Below are 14,881 nucleotides of genomic sequence, written 5' to 3'. Positions count from 1 at the left end.
GCTGGGGGGCTGGGGCGCTGGGGGGCTGGGGGGCTGGGGGGCTGGGGGGCTGGGAGGCAGGGGGCACGGGCTGGAGGGCTGGGCTGGGGCAGGGGGGATGTGCGTGACTACGTGCTGAAGCTCTCAGGTGTCGTATTCGGGCTGCTGCTGAGGCTGCTGCTGAGGCGGGGGGCCGTGTGCCTCGAGAGGGCGGGTGGCTGGTGGGGGCTGGGGATTGGGCAGGGGGGGATGTGCGGGGTGTGGTGCGCACACACACACATGCACACACACATGCACACACACACACACACACACACACACACACACACACACACACACACACACACACACACACACACACACACACATACGCACGCACGCACCGCCCCCACCGCGACCACCACCACTTCTGCTGCTGCTGCTGCTGCAGGGAGGCCCTGCGCACCGCGGCCCGCCAGATGGCGCTGAGTGGCTCGCGATGGCACCACGCCCTGGTGAGAGCCAGCCCGCCGCCGCCGGGAGCACGGCGGAGAGGCCCGTACGACACACAGGAGCTGAGGGTGGCGGCGGCGGTGGCGGCGGCGGCGGCGGCCCGCCGGGACCGTGGTGGGGGCGTGGGGCTGCCGCGGCCGCCGTCGCCGCCGCCGTCGCCGCCACTGGAGCTGGCGCTGCGCAAGACGTGCGAGTTCCGGGCCCACTTCCACGTGTACTACAAGGGTAGGTGGTGCAAGGTGGTTGCTTAAGACGGGGGAGGTGCGCGACAGAAGCGTTACAGGCTTAATCAGTCCTTTTGGTTCTTGGGCCAATGATTTGGCGACCATATTAAGAAAGCATCGTACAATGCTCATCTACAATGATTGTGTGTGTATGTGTGTTTGCGGCCCCCCGCAGGCGACCCTGACGCCGCATCACACGTCTCCCACCTGCGGCTGGACGTGCCCGCGCCGCCGCCGCCCGCGCCGCCGCCCCGGGGCGGTTGGCTCATGCGGCGAGCCAGCCCCGCCCCGGCGCTTGACGGCCGTGGCAGCGGCGGCAGTGGCGGCGGCAGTAGCGGCGGCAGTAGCGGCGGCAGTAGCGGCGGAGGCGGAGGCGGAGGTGGAGGTGGAGGTGGAGGTGGCGGCACGCAGCAGGGGCGGGGGCAGGAGCCGGGTTCCGGCGGCGCCGCTGTCGGGCACCACAGCAGCAGCAACACACTCGACACTGCGGCGGCGGCGGCGGCGGCGGCTGCGGACACGAAGCGCCGCAGCCTGCAACACAACGCCGCAAGCAGTAGCAGTAGCAGTAGCAGCAGCAGCAGCAGTAGCAGTAGCAGAAGCAGCGGCGGTAGCGGGCGGGGTCTGTTGGCGGACACGGAAATCTTCCACTCCACTCAAGTGCAGCTGCACGGCGGCGGGACCGGATCCGGATCTGGATCCGACGGCGACGAGCAGGGGCTCGAAGGCGTGTACGGGCTGCCGCCCGGCATGGATCCGGATGACCCGGATCTGGATCTCATCGGCGCGGTGGTCAGCCCCAACTGCGGCCTGCGGTTGTCGTTCAACGCCACGTCCGTACACCTGGAGCGGTACTACAGACAGGTGGGGCGGTCGTTTGGATCCGTTGCTGATCAGTCAGTTACTCAGTCGGACGGACCGCATGGCCCCATGGCCAAATGTACTTACCGTATTGGGAAGAGCAGGTGAAGGTCAACTACGCGTGTCTAATTGTGTTGCGCGTGGTGTGTGCCTCCCTCCCTCGCAACTAACGCCTCTGCCTGCACTCCCGTTTTCGTTGGTTTTGGTTTAGTTTGGGCTGGTATTTACAACCCCCCCCCCCCCGCCGCTGCAGGTGCTGCGATACAGCGTGATGGTCACCGCCGTCACCATCGGCCAGGTGGGGCTGGGCGGGGGCGGGGGCTGGGAGGGCGGGGAGGGGGGTGTATTTGACCAAATTAAGGGGTTGGGGTAGAGGCTTTCGCTTCGGCAGTGGCGGCAGCGGCAGCAGTGGCGGTGGCGGTGGCGGCGACTGTGGCGCACGGGTTGTATATGGAGGGCTGGGAGGGCTCCCAGGAGAAGGCACCCCTCCCCTTACCCCAGTAGTTGAGATGCCTACAAGCGCCGCCCGCGCCTCTAACTCCCCCTCTCCTCCCCTCTTCCCGCGCCGCTGTGTGTGTGTGTGTGACCGCAGGTGGTGTTGGTGGTGGTCCAGATGGAGGCGGCCGCCGCGCCCTCCGCCTCCGCCCGCACCTCGCTCTACACCGTCACGCTGCAGGTGGGGGCGCGCGCGCGGGGGGGGGGGGGGCAGGCGGCAGTGGGGTGTGTGTGTGTGTGTGCGTGTGCGTGTGTGTGCGTGTGTGTGTGTGTGTGTGTATGTGTATGTGCGTGTGTGTGTGCGTGTGGGCGCGTGTATGTGTATGTGTGTGCGTGTGGATGTGTATGCGTGTGTGTGTGCGTGGGGATGTGTGCATGTGCATGTGCATGTGTATGAATGCCGGTGGAAATGTGTGAGTGTGCTTGTGTGCATGTGTGCATGTGCCAGCGTCGCGACACCCCACCCTCTACCTCCCTCAAATGCCCCCTACTCCCCCCTACGCCACCACCACCACCACCACCACCACACACACACACACACACACACACACACACACACACACACACACTCTGTCTCTCGCTCACTGCCCCACAGGCCATCCTGGACGCTTACCAATGCCTGCTACACCTGACCGGGGGTGAGCCGGGGGGGTGAGAGGGGGGGTCAGGGATGGGGGGCTGCGGCTGGTGCTCCACTACTCCTCCGCCCCTCCATAACCGGGGGACATGGACTCCCACCCAGTGACTCCCACCTCACCCCACCATTTCCTAAGTTAATCATGAACACACATGCGCCCATCCCGCACAGCCCTCGTGGTGGATGCGCTGTTTGGCGCCTTCGCCTCCGTGGCCTTTTTGCAGGTGTGTGTGTGGGTGGGTGGTGTGTGGTGGGGGGTTATGTGGGTGTGGGTGTGGGTGTGGGTGTATGTGTGTGTGCGTGTGTGTGTGTGGGTGTGGATGTGAGGGGTGGGTGCAGGGGCTGTGAGGCTGGTGGCCAGGAGCGCGTATGCGGCTCAGGGCTGGGGCGGGGGCGGGGGATCTCAGCGACCCCCCCCTACCATTGCTCCTGGCTACGCCCTCTCGTCTTATTTAACATGCATGGAACCCCCCGCCGCGCCTGCTGTACAAATGTGCCTGGCACCCCCACCCCACCCCACCCCACCCCCGGGCAGTTCCTGCTGTTTGCGGTGTTTGAGATGCGGCAGACGCTGTTGGTGTGGCGCGCGCAGCGGGCCGCCGCCAACCCCGCCGCCGCCGCCGCCACTGACTACTGGAGTGTGCGCCGTGACATGAGTGCGGTGTACACGCGCTTCTACGGCCTGCTGCTGCTGGGTGCGCGGCTGATTTGGGGGGGGGGGCGGGGGCGGGGAGGGGGGCGGGGGCGGGGGGCGTAGCCATCCATGGCATGGTGTGTATCAAATATGAAGTGAAGTGCCGGGGGGGGGGGGCGGGGGCACGGGTAGCCAACACTTGCAGCACCCCACCCCACAACCCTGACCCAACACACCACTGTTCCACCCCCAAGATGGTCTACCACTTCCTAATCGAATCATGAATGTAAACCGCCCCCCTGCCCCACCCCATCCCCCACAGGTCTGTTCCTGCTGTTCCAGCTGCAGTCGCACGTGTGGGTGCTGGCGCTGCTGCTGCACAGCTGGTGGCTGCCGCAGGTGCGTGTGCTGTCGGTGTGGGCGTGTCGGAGTTAGCGAAGGCATTCCAGAACCCAAAACAAGCCAATCGGGGGCTCACGCGTGTGTAGGGGCGTGCGAGGGGCGTGCGAGGGGGCTGAGTTCCGCACACCCACAGTAGGCAGTGGCGCAGTCCCACACAATGCCAGTGTCAAACGCTCTAAACCCCCCTCATTTACACGTTTACACAAGTGTTTTTACCTTGCAACCCCCCCCCCCTAACTCGCGCAGATTGTTCACAGTGCGGTGACGGACACGCGGCCGCCGCTCAAGGCCGAGTACCTGTGGGGCATCACGGCGCTCCGGTGGGGCGCGGGGGGGTTGTAAATACCAGCCCAAACTAAACCAAAACCAACGAAAACGGGAGTGCAGGCAGAGGCGTTAGTTGCGAGCGATAATACTTATGGGATGGGGGACGAGGCGTCGTGGAGCAGCAGGGCGAGCGGCGCCGGCGAGAAATGTCGCCGCCCGGGCTCGGTGACGCGCACAACAGCACAAGACAGGCACGCGGACGCGACAAGCAAAACCCACGACTTACCTGGCGACCAGGAAAGCAGCCCCGACGCCAGGCAGGGAGCGTCGGGCCAGGAGCACGACATGTGGGAAACGGGCAAGGGGGGGGGAGGAAGGTGGTGGTAGTGGTTGGGAGGGCAGGGGGGCGCGGCGGGAGCGAGGAGTGGCGGGGCGGGTGGGCGCTTTGGGGGTGGGGTGCGGGGAGTTGGGGAGCGAGGAGTGGTGGGGCGGGGGTCGTGTGGCGGGGCGGGGCGAGGGGTGGCGGAGCTGGAACTTGAGCGTGTGGCGGAGTAGCCGTAGCCATCAATTAATATCTCGTGACGTGACGTGTGTCAACACAGTATGTGTCCTGCACTTGTTGCCACCTTGATACTACCACCGCCCCTCCCCCCCATACAGAGCTGTAAGCCCGCTCTACTTCTGGGGATGCCCTGCCAACCTGCTGCGCATCACCACCCGCCCCGGGCTGTGCCTGGCGCTGTGTGTCTGGCTGGCGGCACAGGCGGCGCTGGTGGCGGCGCAGATCAAGTGGGGGCCGCGGTGAGTTGGCGGGGAGGGGGTTGTAGATACCAGCCATTTGGGGGGGGCCGGGGTTAGCCGCTCTTGGTAAACGGCTTCATGAAAGCACAAGTATGGGAGGGCACAGTGGGCAGGGGGTGTTTCCAGTGTTTCTCAGTGTGAACAAACTTAACGACGGGGGTCGAAGCTGCATGACGGGTGGCACGCACCTACCGGCGCTTGCAGAGGCGGTGCCGGTAGCCATAGGAAGTGAAGACAGCTAGTACAGCAGTTGCGATGGAGTTTAGTGGTATTTGGAGGTCTTAAGACCCCGGATGCTGGTTTGTACAGTGAGGGAGCGCCATGGTTACCGTGCATCACCTCCACGCCCCTCCCCTCCTACCCCCTCAGGGTGTTTGTGCCCAAGGCCTTCCTGCCTCAGCGCTACGACTACCACCGCGCCGCCACACGCCGCGAGATGGGGCTGGACGACGGCAGTAGCAGCAGCACCGGCAACGGCAGTAGCAGCACCGGCAACGGCTCCGGGTCGGGGCCGGGAGCGCCGTCAGGGGCCGGCGCCGCCGCGCTGGCAGGCGGGCGGGCCGTGCTGCACCGCCTAGTCGCATGGCTGCGCCCCGGCGGCAGTAGCAGCAGCAGCAGCAGCAGCAGCAGTAGCAGCAGCAGTAGCAGTAGCAGTAGCAGTAGCCGCGCCGCGCCGCGCGCCCGGCGGTCCGACGGCGTCGGTGGCGCCGACGGGGCGGGGGACGTGGAGACGGGCCACGGCTCCAAGGAGTGTGTGATCTGCATGAACCCGGTGGCGTTGCTGCCGCCGCGGTGTCGCATGGTGACGCCCTGCGGCCACTTCTTCCACGAGCCCTGCCTCAGCCGCTGGATCGCCGTCAACAGCACTTGCCCCACCTGCCGCCGGCCCCTGCCGCCGCCCTGACCCAGCGGCCGCGGCCTGAGGGCACCGGCGCGGGCGGGTGGCGGCTGCCGCCGGGCCGTGACCCAGAGACCGCGGCCGTGACAATGACTGTGGCCTGGGCGGCAGCTGGCGCCGGGCCGTGATCGGCGGGGCGCGGAGGCGACTTGGCATGATTGCCGGGGGGGGGGGCTCGATGATCGGGTACATGCGGCTTGCCGCGGCCGCTCTGAAGCTGCCCGTGTGTCGCGCTTTTCGGAGCGATGGGTGGAAAGCAATGGACGGTTGGGAGGGCGTGTAGGCGGTGCATGTGGGCTTGCTGGCGCTCCGGAACGGCCTCCCGGCCGCTGACGGCATTGGGGGCGGCCACCCAGGAGGTATGGACGTATGGTGGTCTGGTGGTCTTGGGACCATCAGACTTGAAGAGATCCCGAAGATCGACTGACCTCGATACGGAATGTAAAGAACCAGTGGTCCAAAAGTGCATGCTCGTTACATATGGACGTTTCACGTCTGGGAAGCCGGGAATAAACGCTTAATTGACGTGCTTGAAAAAACGTGTGTGTGGAAGGCATCGGCGCCTCAATGCCCCGGCCACTCCGCGTTTGCGGCTAGCCAGAGCCCAGAGGACTGAATTGCCGCTGGCTGCCTGGCTGGGGTGTGCCGTGTGCCGTGTAAGGATGCCAGATGTCGCGCTGCTGAGGGTGCTGTAGCCAGTCCTGCTCCCCTCCCCAGTTGGCCAGTCCTGTTCCACACTTGCCTCCCATGCTTTTGCGAATCCTGCTGGTGGGGCGGCTGCAGTGGCCGTGGGGTTGGGCCCGGGTGAGTCTAGGCTAGGCAGGCTGGCAAGGCGTCAGGGACAGGGCGAGGCCGCGAGGGTCCTGGCTGATAGAGGTTATATGTGGGACGACAGCCGTGGACAAAGCCAGGGCCCCAAAAACGTCCTGGCACCAGGTCCCCGGGCGGCGGCCCGCGGCCTGTGTCTCGCGAGCACACGCGAGCAGACGGGCAGCTCCGTGCCATTCGGTGTTAGGTGCCATAACAGCGCGGGTTCATCTTAACGATACTCAAAGCGGTGTAGCGGGCGCTGGCGCTCCATCACACCGCGCAGTGTCTCGGCAGTCTCTCGGCAGGTGAAAGGCGCGCCCACCAGGCAACCGAACCTCACACCCCGCCCATACCGTTTGGAACCCTCAATGTATTATGAAAGGTATCAAGATACATTGAACGGGGTGAACAGGTTTGAAGCGGGTGAAGGTAGCGGCCGCGTGAGGCTGTCGCCGACACGATTGCTACACCAGTGCATTGCCGGCTTGAGGCTTGAGGCCAAAAGCTTGCATATACACATGACGCATACGCGAGACTTCCAACGCCTGCCTTCAATAAGGGTGCCGCACAATCCTGGCAGATACAGCGGTTCGAAAACGAAAGAGTCTCTCGTGGTGCCTTTGCGCCTGCCTGCTGCGGACCTGTCGTCCACGGTGAGCCACCTTTGATGCCTGGGCGTGCACAAACCGTCAGCACACAGCTTTTGCGCGGCGCTGGTCAACAATTAGGGGCAGGTCAAAAACAGTGACCTGCACCAACAGGAGACGAGCAGCCGTGCTTGTGCATGACTGAATCTAGCTTTTCCAAATACCGATTGCGGCATTTGCAGGCTGAGAATTGCGGCGATACTTGCCGACACACCATAATGAGCGCCGGACTTCGCCGCTTGCTGCGGCCACTCGAGTTGGCAGCTCACGGTGCACAGTTGCTCAAGCTGCCGTGCCCAGCACCGGCGGTGCTTGTAGACGAGCTGGCCTTGGACGGGGACGACCCTGCACTTTGCGGCGCCTTCGACAGCTCCTCGGACCTTGGGCGCCATCGCTGTGCCGGCAGCAGCGATTGCGGCGAAGAGGCGTGCATCAGCCCAGTGCTGAGCACGGCAAGCAGCTTCTGGGAAGAGGATGAGGAGGAAGAGGAGGAAGGCGCCGTCGTGTGGCCACTGGAGCAACAGCCCTCAGCAACCGACTGCACGACAGAGCCGGCGGCCTCAAGCGCTGCCGCCCCTCACGAGGCCGCGCCGCAGGCCGCGCCGCAGGCCGCCGACCGCACGCGTGATGAAGCCGCCGTGGACTCGCTCCTCGCCCGGCTTGCGCCGCTCTCGCTGCACAGCAGCAGCACGCGCTCCGCACCAGCTGCGTCGGCGGGCTCGGCGCGCGTGGAGGCGGACGCCTTCTGGTCCTCCGCTTGCGACGATGACGTGGGCGGTGTCAGCAGCAGCAGCAGCAGCGACTGTGTCGCCGCTCCTGCCGGCGACCGCCGCGTGTGCCAGCTGCAAAGAGGTTTGGTGCAGCGGGTGGTGCCGCCGCGGGCGTTGTCAGGGTGGCCCTGGGGTGGCGAGCAGGAGCAGGAGGAGGACGGGCAGGGCGCGCAGCAGGCAGGGGAGGAGGAGGCGGCGGCGCCAGAGTGGTTGGCCCGAGACGTGGGGGCGCTGGTGGGGTGCGTGGTGTGCGGCGCCCTGTGGGACGACGACGACTCGGATGACGACGGCGGCGGCGGCGGCGACTGCGCATGAGCGCATGATGCGTTTCCTGATCCCCAGGAAGCTTACTTTGGACGGTGTGCGTGCGGGCAAAAGGGGCTTCAATGCAAACATGGCGGTGGCGTGGCGCGGCCATGTATGCGGCTGCCGCGCTCCCGCGGGCCGCGTGGACTTGGTCCAACGCCAGGTCTCCCAGCTAGTTCAGTCGCCGGTGTGTTGCTGGGCGACGGCGGGCGTGTGTGGCGACGGTGGTCGCCACAAGGGCAAAGCTATAGCTATTCTTCATCTGTGTGCGGGACACGGGGCTGGGTCTGTGAATGGGGTGCTGGCGGGCGGGTTTAAGTTCATCATCTGGGTTCATCCATTCATTTGGCCGCGGCGTGAAGGCCAGGGTTGGGCATAACACACGGCATGCCACGGGCTCTGGCCACGCCTTCAAACCACACCCACCTGTGGGCGGGCGGCGTGTGGGCTCCTATGCATACGTACGTACATAATCACCAGTACATTGGACACTGACTGCTGCGGCATTGCCGCACGACTCTTGCGGCAGTGCGCCGTGTTGCGAAGGCGTGGGTAACACACGAACGTGACTGCATCAGCTTATGATGGTGACGTTCAGGACGATGCTTGAGACAAACTGTTGTTTGGCGGGCGCGGCGTTGCAATATTAAGCCATCTAGTGAGCAATTGGGGTTCTCAATTAGCATTTGTATTGGGCCACTACCCAGTGGCACCAAATCCACATTGGGAGGGGGGGCGACGTTGATAGACACGATGGTCGAGCGTATCTACCTACCCAGGTTTGTGACCGCAGGGGCCTTTGATTTTATGGCTTCAAGTTTATTTGGACGAGCGTTCTTCAGCTCTGCAGCAGAGCAGTGCATGTACGCGTAAAGCGTGTTGGCAGGGCCTGGGTGTGTATGCACACGATAAACATGTGGGTTGGGCAGGGGTTGTGTATTGTGCGATACGGTTCATCACACTTGCTCCCGAGCTGCTCAGCGATTCATCATTTCTTGGTTTGACGGAGAGGGTTCACGTTGAACCAATCCCGTAAGGAAACAGTCGCGCTGCAAGGAGAACTTGACGGAGAGGGTGAGCAGCACTCGCCTAGCTGCATTGTCCGGGACTTGGCGGCGGTGCACGAGTGTAAGAGGGTTCTGGTTGGGCACGTCATGGCGTGGTGGTCACAGGTGACGCATGCCGGTGCAGGACAGATTATTGCGACAGGCAAGGCAATGGCTGGTCGAAGAAAGGATGTATGGCAGGGATGTCACCTTGCGAATCAAGCAGCCAGTGGCGGAGCGGGCGTGTACAGCGCCGAATTGTGAGGTGTGATGCCGGCCTTTCTGGAAAGGGTATTTAGCACTGCTGCGGGTTTGTTACCCTTTGCGTGCTTAGGTCTAGTTAGATATACAACATCGTAATACGCACGCATACCGTACCGTATTCGGCAGCACTCTGCACGCGGACCAGTTCGACAATCCCGAAGGCGCCCTGCGGGTATGAAGCGCATTCCCGCTCCAAGCTGTAAAGTATTGTTGCCAACAACTATGTGTGGGGCTCAGCGGGTGGGTTGGGTTGGTGCGGCCTGGTGCGGCCATCAGGAGCGGGCTGCTGGGCGTGCCAAGGCCCAAGGGGCCCGTGCCGGAATGGACCTGACAGCAGCTGCACCTGGACGCATCGCCGTCACACTGCGACTCATAGTCAGAGTACATTGTGTCCCAAACTTTAATCTGCGTATGTGAACTGCATGCCGCGCCTGAACTTCGCTGCATGCAAACATAAACCGTGAAGAACCACGCATAGCCAAAGCTGTATAATTGACACTCTATCATTCACTAAATAATCACTAGTTGTGGCGCTGGGAGCTGCGACTTTGCTCTTGAGGGCATCAGCAAGGCCCATTCGGTTCGCTAGTGCAGTGAGGCGCGGCGCTTGCTGGTGCTTGCAAAAGGTGTCACTTACATGCAATTGCGTGGCCGTTGTCAATGGCCGTTTGTCTTCTTGACTTCAGACATGTCCCCGTTGCTCTTGTTCCCTCGTTTCAGGATGGTGCAGGCGGCCCTGCTGTCGCGCGATGCGGGTGTGACAGCCGAGTCTGAAGGGGAGGTGTTTGACACGTACACGGAGGATGGCACGCCCCTGGGGCGCGAGCTACGGTCCGTGTGCCACGCAAAGGTAGGCCGTGCGGGGCCGTGACGGACAGTGTCAGGGCGATTGAGGGGTGGCGGTTGTTGAGGCCTGTGTCCCCGACCAGCCCCCGTGAAGGCGGTGCAACCCGCCCGGACCTCCCCCCCCCCAAAGGTGACACAGCCCCCAGCCCCCTCCCTTCCAAGTCCAGCACATGCCCCCCCCCCCTATTGCATTGGGTTTGGTTTAGTTTGGGCTGGTATCTACAACCCCCCACCCAAACCCCTGCCGCTGTGTCGGTCTACCCAACACACTCGTGCACACGGCTGCCGCCCCCCCTCCCTCCCTCCAGGGCATCTGGCACCGGGCGGTGTACGCGCTCCTGTTCAACAGCGCGGGAGAGCTGCTCATACAGCGCCGCTCGCCGGACAAGAAGGTGGGGCGGAGGTGGGGCTCGCTCGGCGAGAGGGAGGAGAGCGGTGGCGGTGGCGGTGGCGGTGGCGGTGGCGGTGGCGGTGGCGGTGGCGGTGGCGGTGGCGGTGGCGGTGGCGGTGGCGGTGGCGGTGATGGTGGTGGTGGTGGGGCGTGAGTGGGGCTGTTGCTAGGGCCCCACGCTGGTTGGCAGCAAGCCGTGGGGGCCGTCCACGGCGTGTGGCGGCGCCTTATGCGCCCGGTGGGGTGGATGGCCGCAGGCACACGTGTGCCCTGTTCGGGCGTGTCTCGCGTGCGTGTGCGTGCGCGTGCGCGCGCGTGCGCGTGTGCGTGTGCGTGTGCGTGTGCGTGTGCGTGTGCGTGTGCGTGTGCGTGTGCGTGTACGCATGCGTGTACGCGTGCGTGTGCGTGTGCGCGTGCGCGTGCGTGCGCGTGTGCATGTGCGTGTGCGTGCGCGCGTGTGTGTGTGTGCGCGCGTGTGTGTGTGTGTGTGTGTGTGTGTGTGTGTGTGCGTGTGTGTGTGTGTGCGTGTATGTATGGGAGGAGGGTTGTTTTAGATCATCTGTGTAAACCCTTACAAACGCACGCTGTGCCGCCGTGCTGCCGCCCCGCAGGTGGCTCCGGGCCAGTGGGACCTGAGCGTGGCGGAGCACCTGTCGCCGGGCGAGAGCTACGCGGAGGGCGTGGCGCGAGGGCTGGAGGAGGAGCTGGGGGTGACGCTGACACAGGTGGTGGGGGGGTTGCAAATACCAGCCCAAACTACACCAAAACCAACGAACGGGGGCTTGCAGGGGCGTGTGTGTGTGTATGTATGTGTGTGTGTGTGGGTGTGTGTGTATGTGTGTGCTTTAGGAAAGCACAAGACGGTGTGTGTGGGTGCGTGTTGCTGGTGCTGGTGGTGTTGCTGGGCGTTGGGATGCGGTGTGGAGTTATGGAGTGAGATACAGGGAGATTTGGCAGGTGGCAGGTGGAAGGGGTCAAGTAACAGGCGCAGAGCAACGCGGCACATGCCACCTGCAGAAGTGTCCACTTGGAGGGTCGGGGTGCCGAGGCAGCCCAATGGCAGTCCAAGGAGATTTACCTTGCTGTCCCACCGACATTTACTAGCCCAGAGGGGGGGGGGGTAGCTTGCGCCAATGTTGACATACATTCATCTTGCAACCGGGGGTTACCTTGCTGCAAGGCAACCCCAGCTTGTAGACGGTTACCATGCCATTGGAGATGCATACTGAATGCAGCCATTGTTGATGTTGTTGTGCGCGTTGGCAACACACAGGAGCAGCGGGCGGCGCTGCAGGGTCCCATCACACCGAGACACCCGCGGAGGCTGCTCATTCCGCAACAAGGGATTCAGGTGCGGGTGGCGCGTGAAGGCAGGGAGGCGCCCAGGCAGCGCCACGCTGTGTCGCATGCATGCAGCAGTGCAGGCGGACTGGCACGTGACTTGGCGGCATGTGACTACTGGTGTGCCGTACTGCTGTGTGCCATACTGCTGTGTGCCGCACTGCCGTACGGCAGGACAACGAGTTCATTGAGGTGTACCGCCTGGACGGGTACGACGGTCCCATCGCGTTCAACCACCAGGTGGGGTGGGGTGGGGTGGGGTGGGGGGCGGGCGGTGGGGGTTAGCCGTTCATGTGGAGGTCAGAGTGATTCAATTGGGGCGGGGGGTGTTGGCGGTCAGGCAGTGAGGCATGTCTAGGGCCGCGCCTAGCGGCTGGCCACTGTCCTGCTGGCACTTCTGGCCCTGTGTCTTTTCTGGACGGCTTCCCAACCGCATTGCGGGACCCTCCCATCGGGATGCACAAGTCAGGGCACATGGCACATGACACAACCCAAGTCCCAAACCCCGCCATCCCCCATCATTTACTTAGCTAATCATGAATGTAACCGCCCACCCCCTCCCGGCCGTGGGCACGCACAGGAGGTGACGGCGTGCCGCTGGGTGTCACTGGCACAGCTGCGGTCCGACATGGCGGCGCAGCCGCAGGACTACACGGTCTGGTTCCGAGAGGAGATGGCCGAGCTGGACTTCTTCGGCGTGGGCCGGCAGTAGCAGCAGCGGGGCAGGGAGCGGGTGGCAGCACGGCAGCACCAGTGGGGGAGGGCAGTGGGGGAGGGGAGGGCAGTAGCAAGTGACGGGCCGAGGGGGCGAAAGGGATGCAGAGGTGTGGAGGAAGGGGGCGTGGAACGCGGGATGGCCTGTGGTGTGAGCTGTGGCAGTGGCGGCGGCAGCAGTAGCAGCTGGCTGGGCCGTCGGATAACTCACGCTGTGATAAGGGAGTAGGCTGCACATGGCAGTGTGGTCGTGGCAGGTGGTTCTGGTGCACTGTGTTGGGCACAATGTGACGGTGACCGGCGCCCTGTGCCCTCGTGGTCATCATGCCATATGCCGTGGTGTTGTTGTGAACAGGTAAACAGTGTTTCTTGTTGATGGAGAATGATGTGTTGGAGGCGATTACATGTCAGAGGCCTCTGGAGGTCCTAGCGATACACGGTGTGTGTGCGGCTCCTAAAGGAGAGAGAGGGAAAATGCAAGTGCAGCTAAGGCGGTGGTAAGTGCAGGCGTCGCGCGGTTCGGCCCCAGCCCCCAGGGCCGCAGGCGGTTTCCGGCTTGTGAGTGAGTAGATTGTAGGACTGCAGGCCAGGCGGCACAATGTTTCCTGCACGGCAATGAAGCTTTGTTGCAGGGGTACCTACATAGTATGGTGCCCACATAGTACAGTAGGTACAATGCATTGACACTGGCTGGCAGCAGCTCGTAGGGTCTGGTAGCAGAGTGACCACACCAGCACCCCTGCCGCACTCGCAATTGTAACCTCTGCCTGCACTCAGCTAGTTTAGCTTGGTATGGTGTGGACCTGACAGGGTGCGTGTCAGTGCCAGGGTTTTCCCCAATCCCTGGGGACCCCCCTTGAGGGGACGACCCACCCTCCCATGGACAAAATTTTGTTGTTTAGGGGTTAAAGGCACCCAGGTTCCGCGTGACAAAACCTTGGGCCCAGGATGAGCCTGCTGCAAAGATCGGCCCGCCCTAACAATGGATCTCGCTTTCACCCAACCCCAACAACTGACCCTGAACTTTGACGAGTGCCCATAAGTTTGCCGTCAGAGGTTCACCTTGTTGTGGTGCCGGTTTTGATGTGCTCCTTGGCGCCTCTCCTCGTGGCACCTGGTCAGCCGCCGTCTCTGCCGGCGGCCTTGCTGGCTCTGCAGATAGTTAGGTTTAGGGTGCCATTCATAGCATGCCGGTTCAGGGACCAGTAGGCGAGTAGGTTATGCCGGTCGGGTAGTCCCGGGTGTCGGGTTGTGAGTGCCCGGGCGGCTGTTGCCCAGGCGCCCGGCTGGCTGGTGGGCCTGTTCATCTCCAGGCGCGCGGGGGGCCTGTTTGGTGGGTCAGTTTAGTTCACTGGTGGATGGTGTGCTGGTGGTTTGGTCAAGTTCCGGCTCGGTTTCCCTTTGTGGTGCCTTGGCACAGATGTTTCCAGGCGTGGGCCTTCGGGCCAAGACATTGCATGTCTCTGAGCCTCTACCCTGCGCAGTGCAGGCGAAGGTGACGCCAGAGCCAGAGAAACACCACCGCCACACGGCTACAACTAAACCACAGACGCCCAAACTCTTGCTACACCTCTGGGACGTAATTCACACAACCCACCCGCAGTTCACCAGTTCTCAACCGTTGTGTTACTTCCCGCTCCTAAGTTCACACGCTGTCAACCGCCCCATAACTCATACCCGGGCAGTGGCTGCCGGTGAATGACACGCGCCGGCAACGGCGCACGGCAGGACCCCCGACCTACCCCGACCGACCGACCGGCAAGGTTGAGGGGTCATAACTTTGCGTTGCGTTAAGACATTGCGCGTCTCTGACGCCAGCCATCATCTGCGGACAAGAGAAATGAGTGGTGCTTGCATTTGATGGGGATGTCGGCAGACCTCTGGCCTGTCGCGCCTTGTTGTGCGTGGGTGCTGCCACCAAAAGACTTAAACGAGATGAGGGGTGTTACATGGCGGTGGGGCTTTGGCAGGCTTCGGCATGGGCTTGACTCATGTGCATAACACTATGAAGGTCGGCAGCCAACCAGGGGGGGGGGGGTGTTGTTTCTCTGGGTCGAAG

At 63.5% G+C, this 14,881-nt stretch overlaps 3 protein-coding genes across 3 annotated transcripts in view; all 3 read left to right on the top strand.

The window, feature by feature from the left end:
• CHLRE_08g381900v5 (uncharacterized protein) overlaps positions 1-6,359 on the top strand; it is an 8,501-nt gene extending 2,142 nt beyond the window's left edge. The window contains exons 4-14 of the mRNA XM_043065282.1: positions 410-696; positions 871-1,556; positions 1,807-1,851; positions 2,146-2,229; positions 2,644-2,686; positions 2,857-2,909; positions 3,221-3,380; positions 3,642-3,718; positions 3,968-4,041; positions 4,649-4,789; positions 5,159-6,359. Coding sequence (XP_042922283.1) covers positions 410-696; positions 871-1,556; positions 1,807-1,851; positions 2,146-2,229; positions 2,644-2,686; positions 2,857-2,909; positions 3,221-3,380; positions 3,642-3,718; positions 3,968-4,041; positions 4,649-4,789; positions 5,159-5,693 — 2,185 coding nt within the window. The 3' untranslated portion in view covers positions 5,694-6,359. The remainder of the gene's footprint in view (positions 1-409; positions 697-870; positions 1,557-1,806; positions 1,852-2,145; positions 2,230-2,643; positions 2,687-2,856; positions 2,910-3,220; positions 3,381-3,641; positions 3,719-3,967; positions 4,042-4,648; positions 4,790-5,158) is intronic.
• A 529-nt stretch (positions 6,360-6,888) lies between these two features.
• CHLRE_08g381850v5 (uncharacterized protein) lies at positions 6,889-9,745 on the top strand. The gene is made up of 2 exons (XM_043065281.1): positions 6,889-7,150; positions 7,327-9,745. The coding sequence occupies exon 2, from the start codon at positions 7,363-7,365 to the stop codon at positions 8,227-8,229; it is 867 nt and encodes a 288-aa protein (XP_042922282.1). The 5' UTR covers positions 6,889-7,150; positions 7,327-7,362; the 3' UTR covers positions 8,230-9,745.
• A 193-nt stretch (positions 9,746-9,938) lies between these two features.
• Positions 9,939-13,594, top strand: CHLRE_08g381800v5 (uncharacterized protein). Its single transcript, XM_043065280.1, has 7 exons — positions 9,939-10,156; positions 10,251-10,380; positions 10,685-10,768; positions 11,379-11,492; positions 12,041-12,118; positions 12,283-12,348; positions 12,689-13,594. Exons 2-7 carry the CDS (start codon positions 10,252-10,254, stop codon positions 12,818-12,820), a joined length of 603 nt encoding a protein of 200 aa, XP_042922281.1. The 5' UTR covers positions 9,939-10,156; position 10,251; the 3' UTR covers positions 12,821-13,594.
• The last annotated feature ends 1,287 nt before the right edge of the window (positions 13,595-14,881 follow it).

This window comes from Chlamydomonas reinhardtii, chromosome 8 (genome assembly GCF_000002595.2).
Source record: "Chlamydomonas reinhardtii strain CC-503 cw92 mt+ chromosome 8, whole genome shotgun sequence".
NCBI lineage: Eukaryota > Viridiplantae > Chlorophyta > Chlorophyceae > Chlamydomonadales > Chlamydomonadaceae > Chlamydomonas > Chlamydomonas reinhardtii.
The sequence above is the reverse complement of the archived record's forward strand: the minus strand, read 5'-3'. Positions and strand labels throughout refer to the sequence as shown.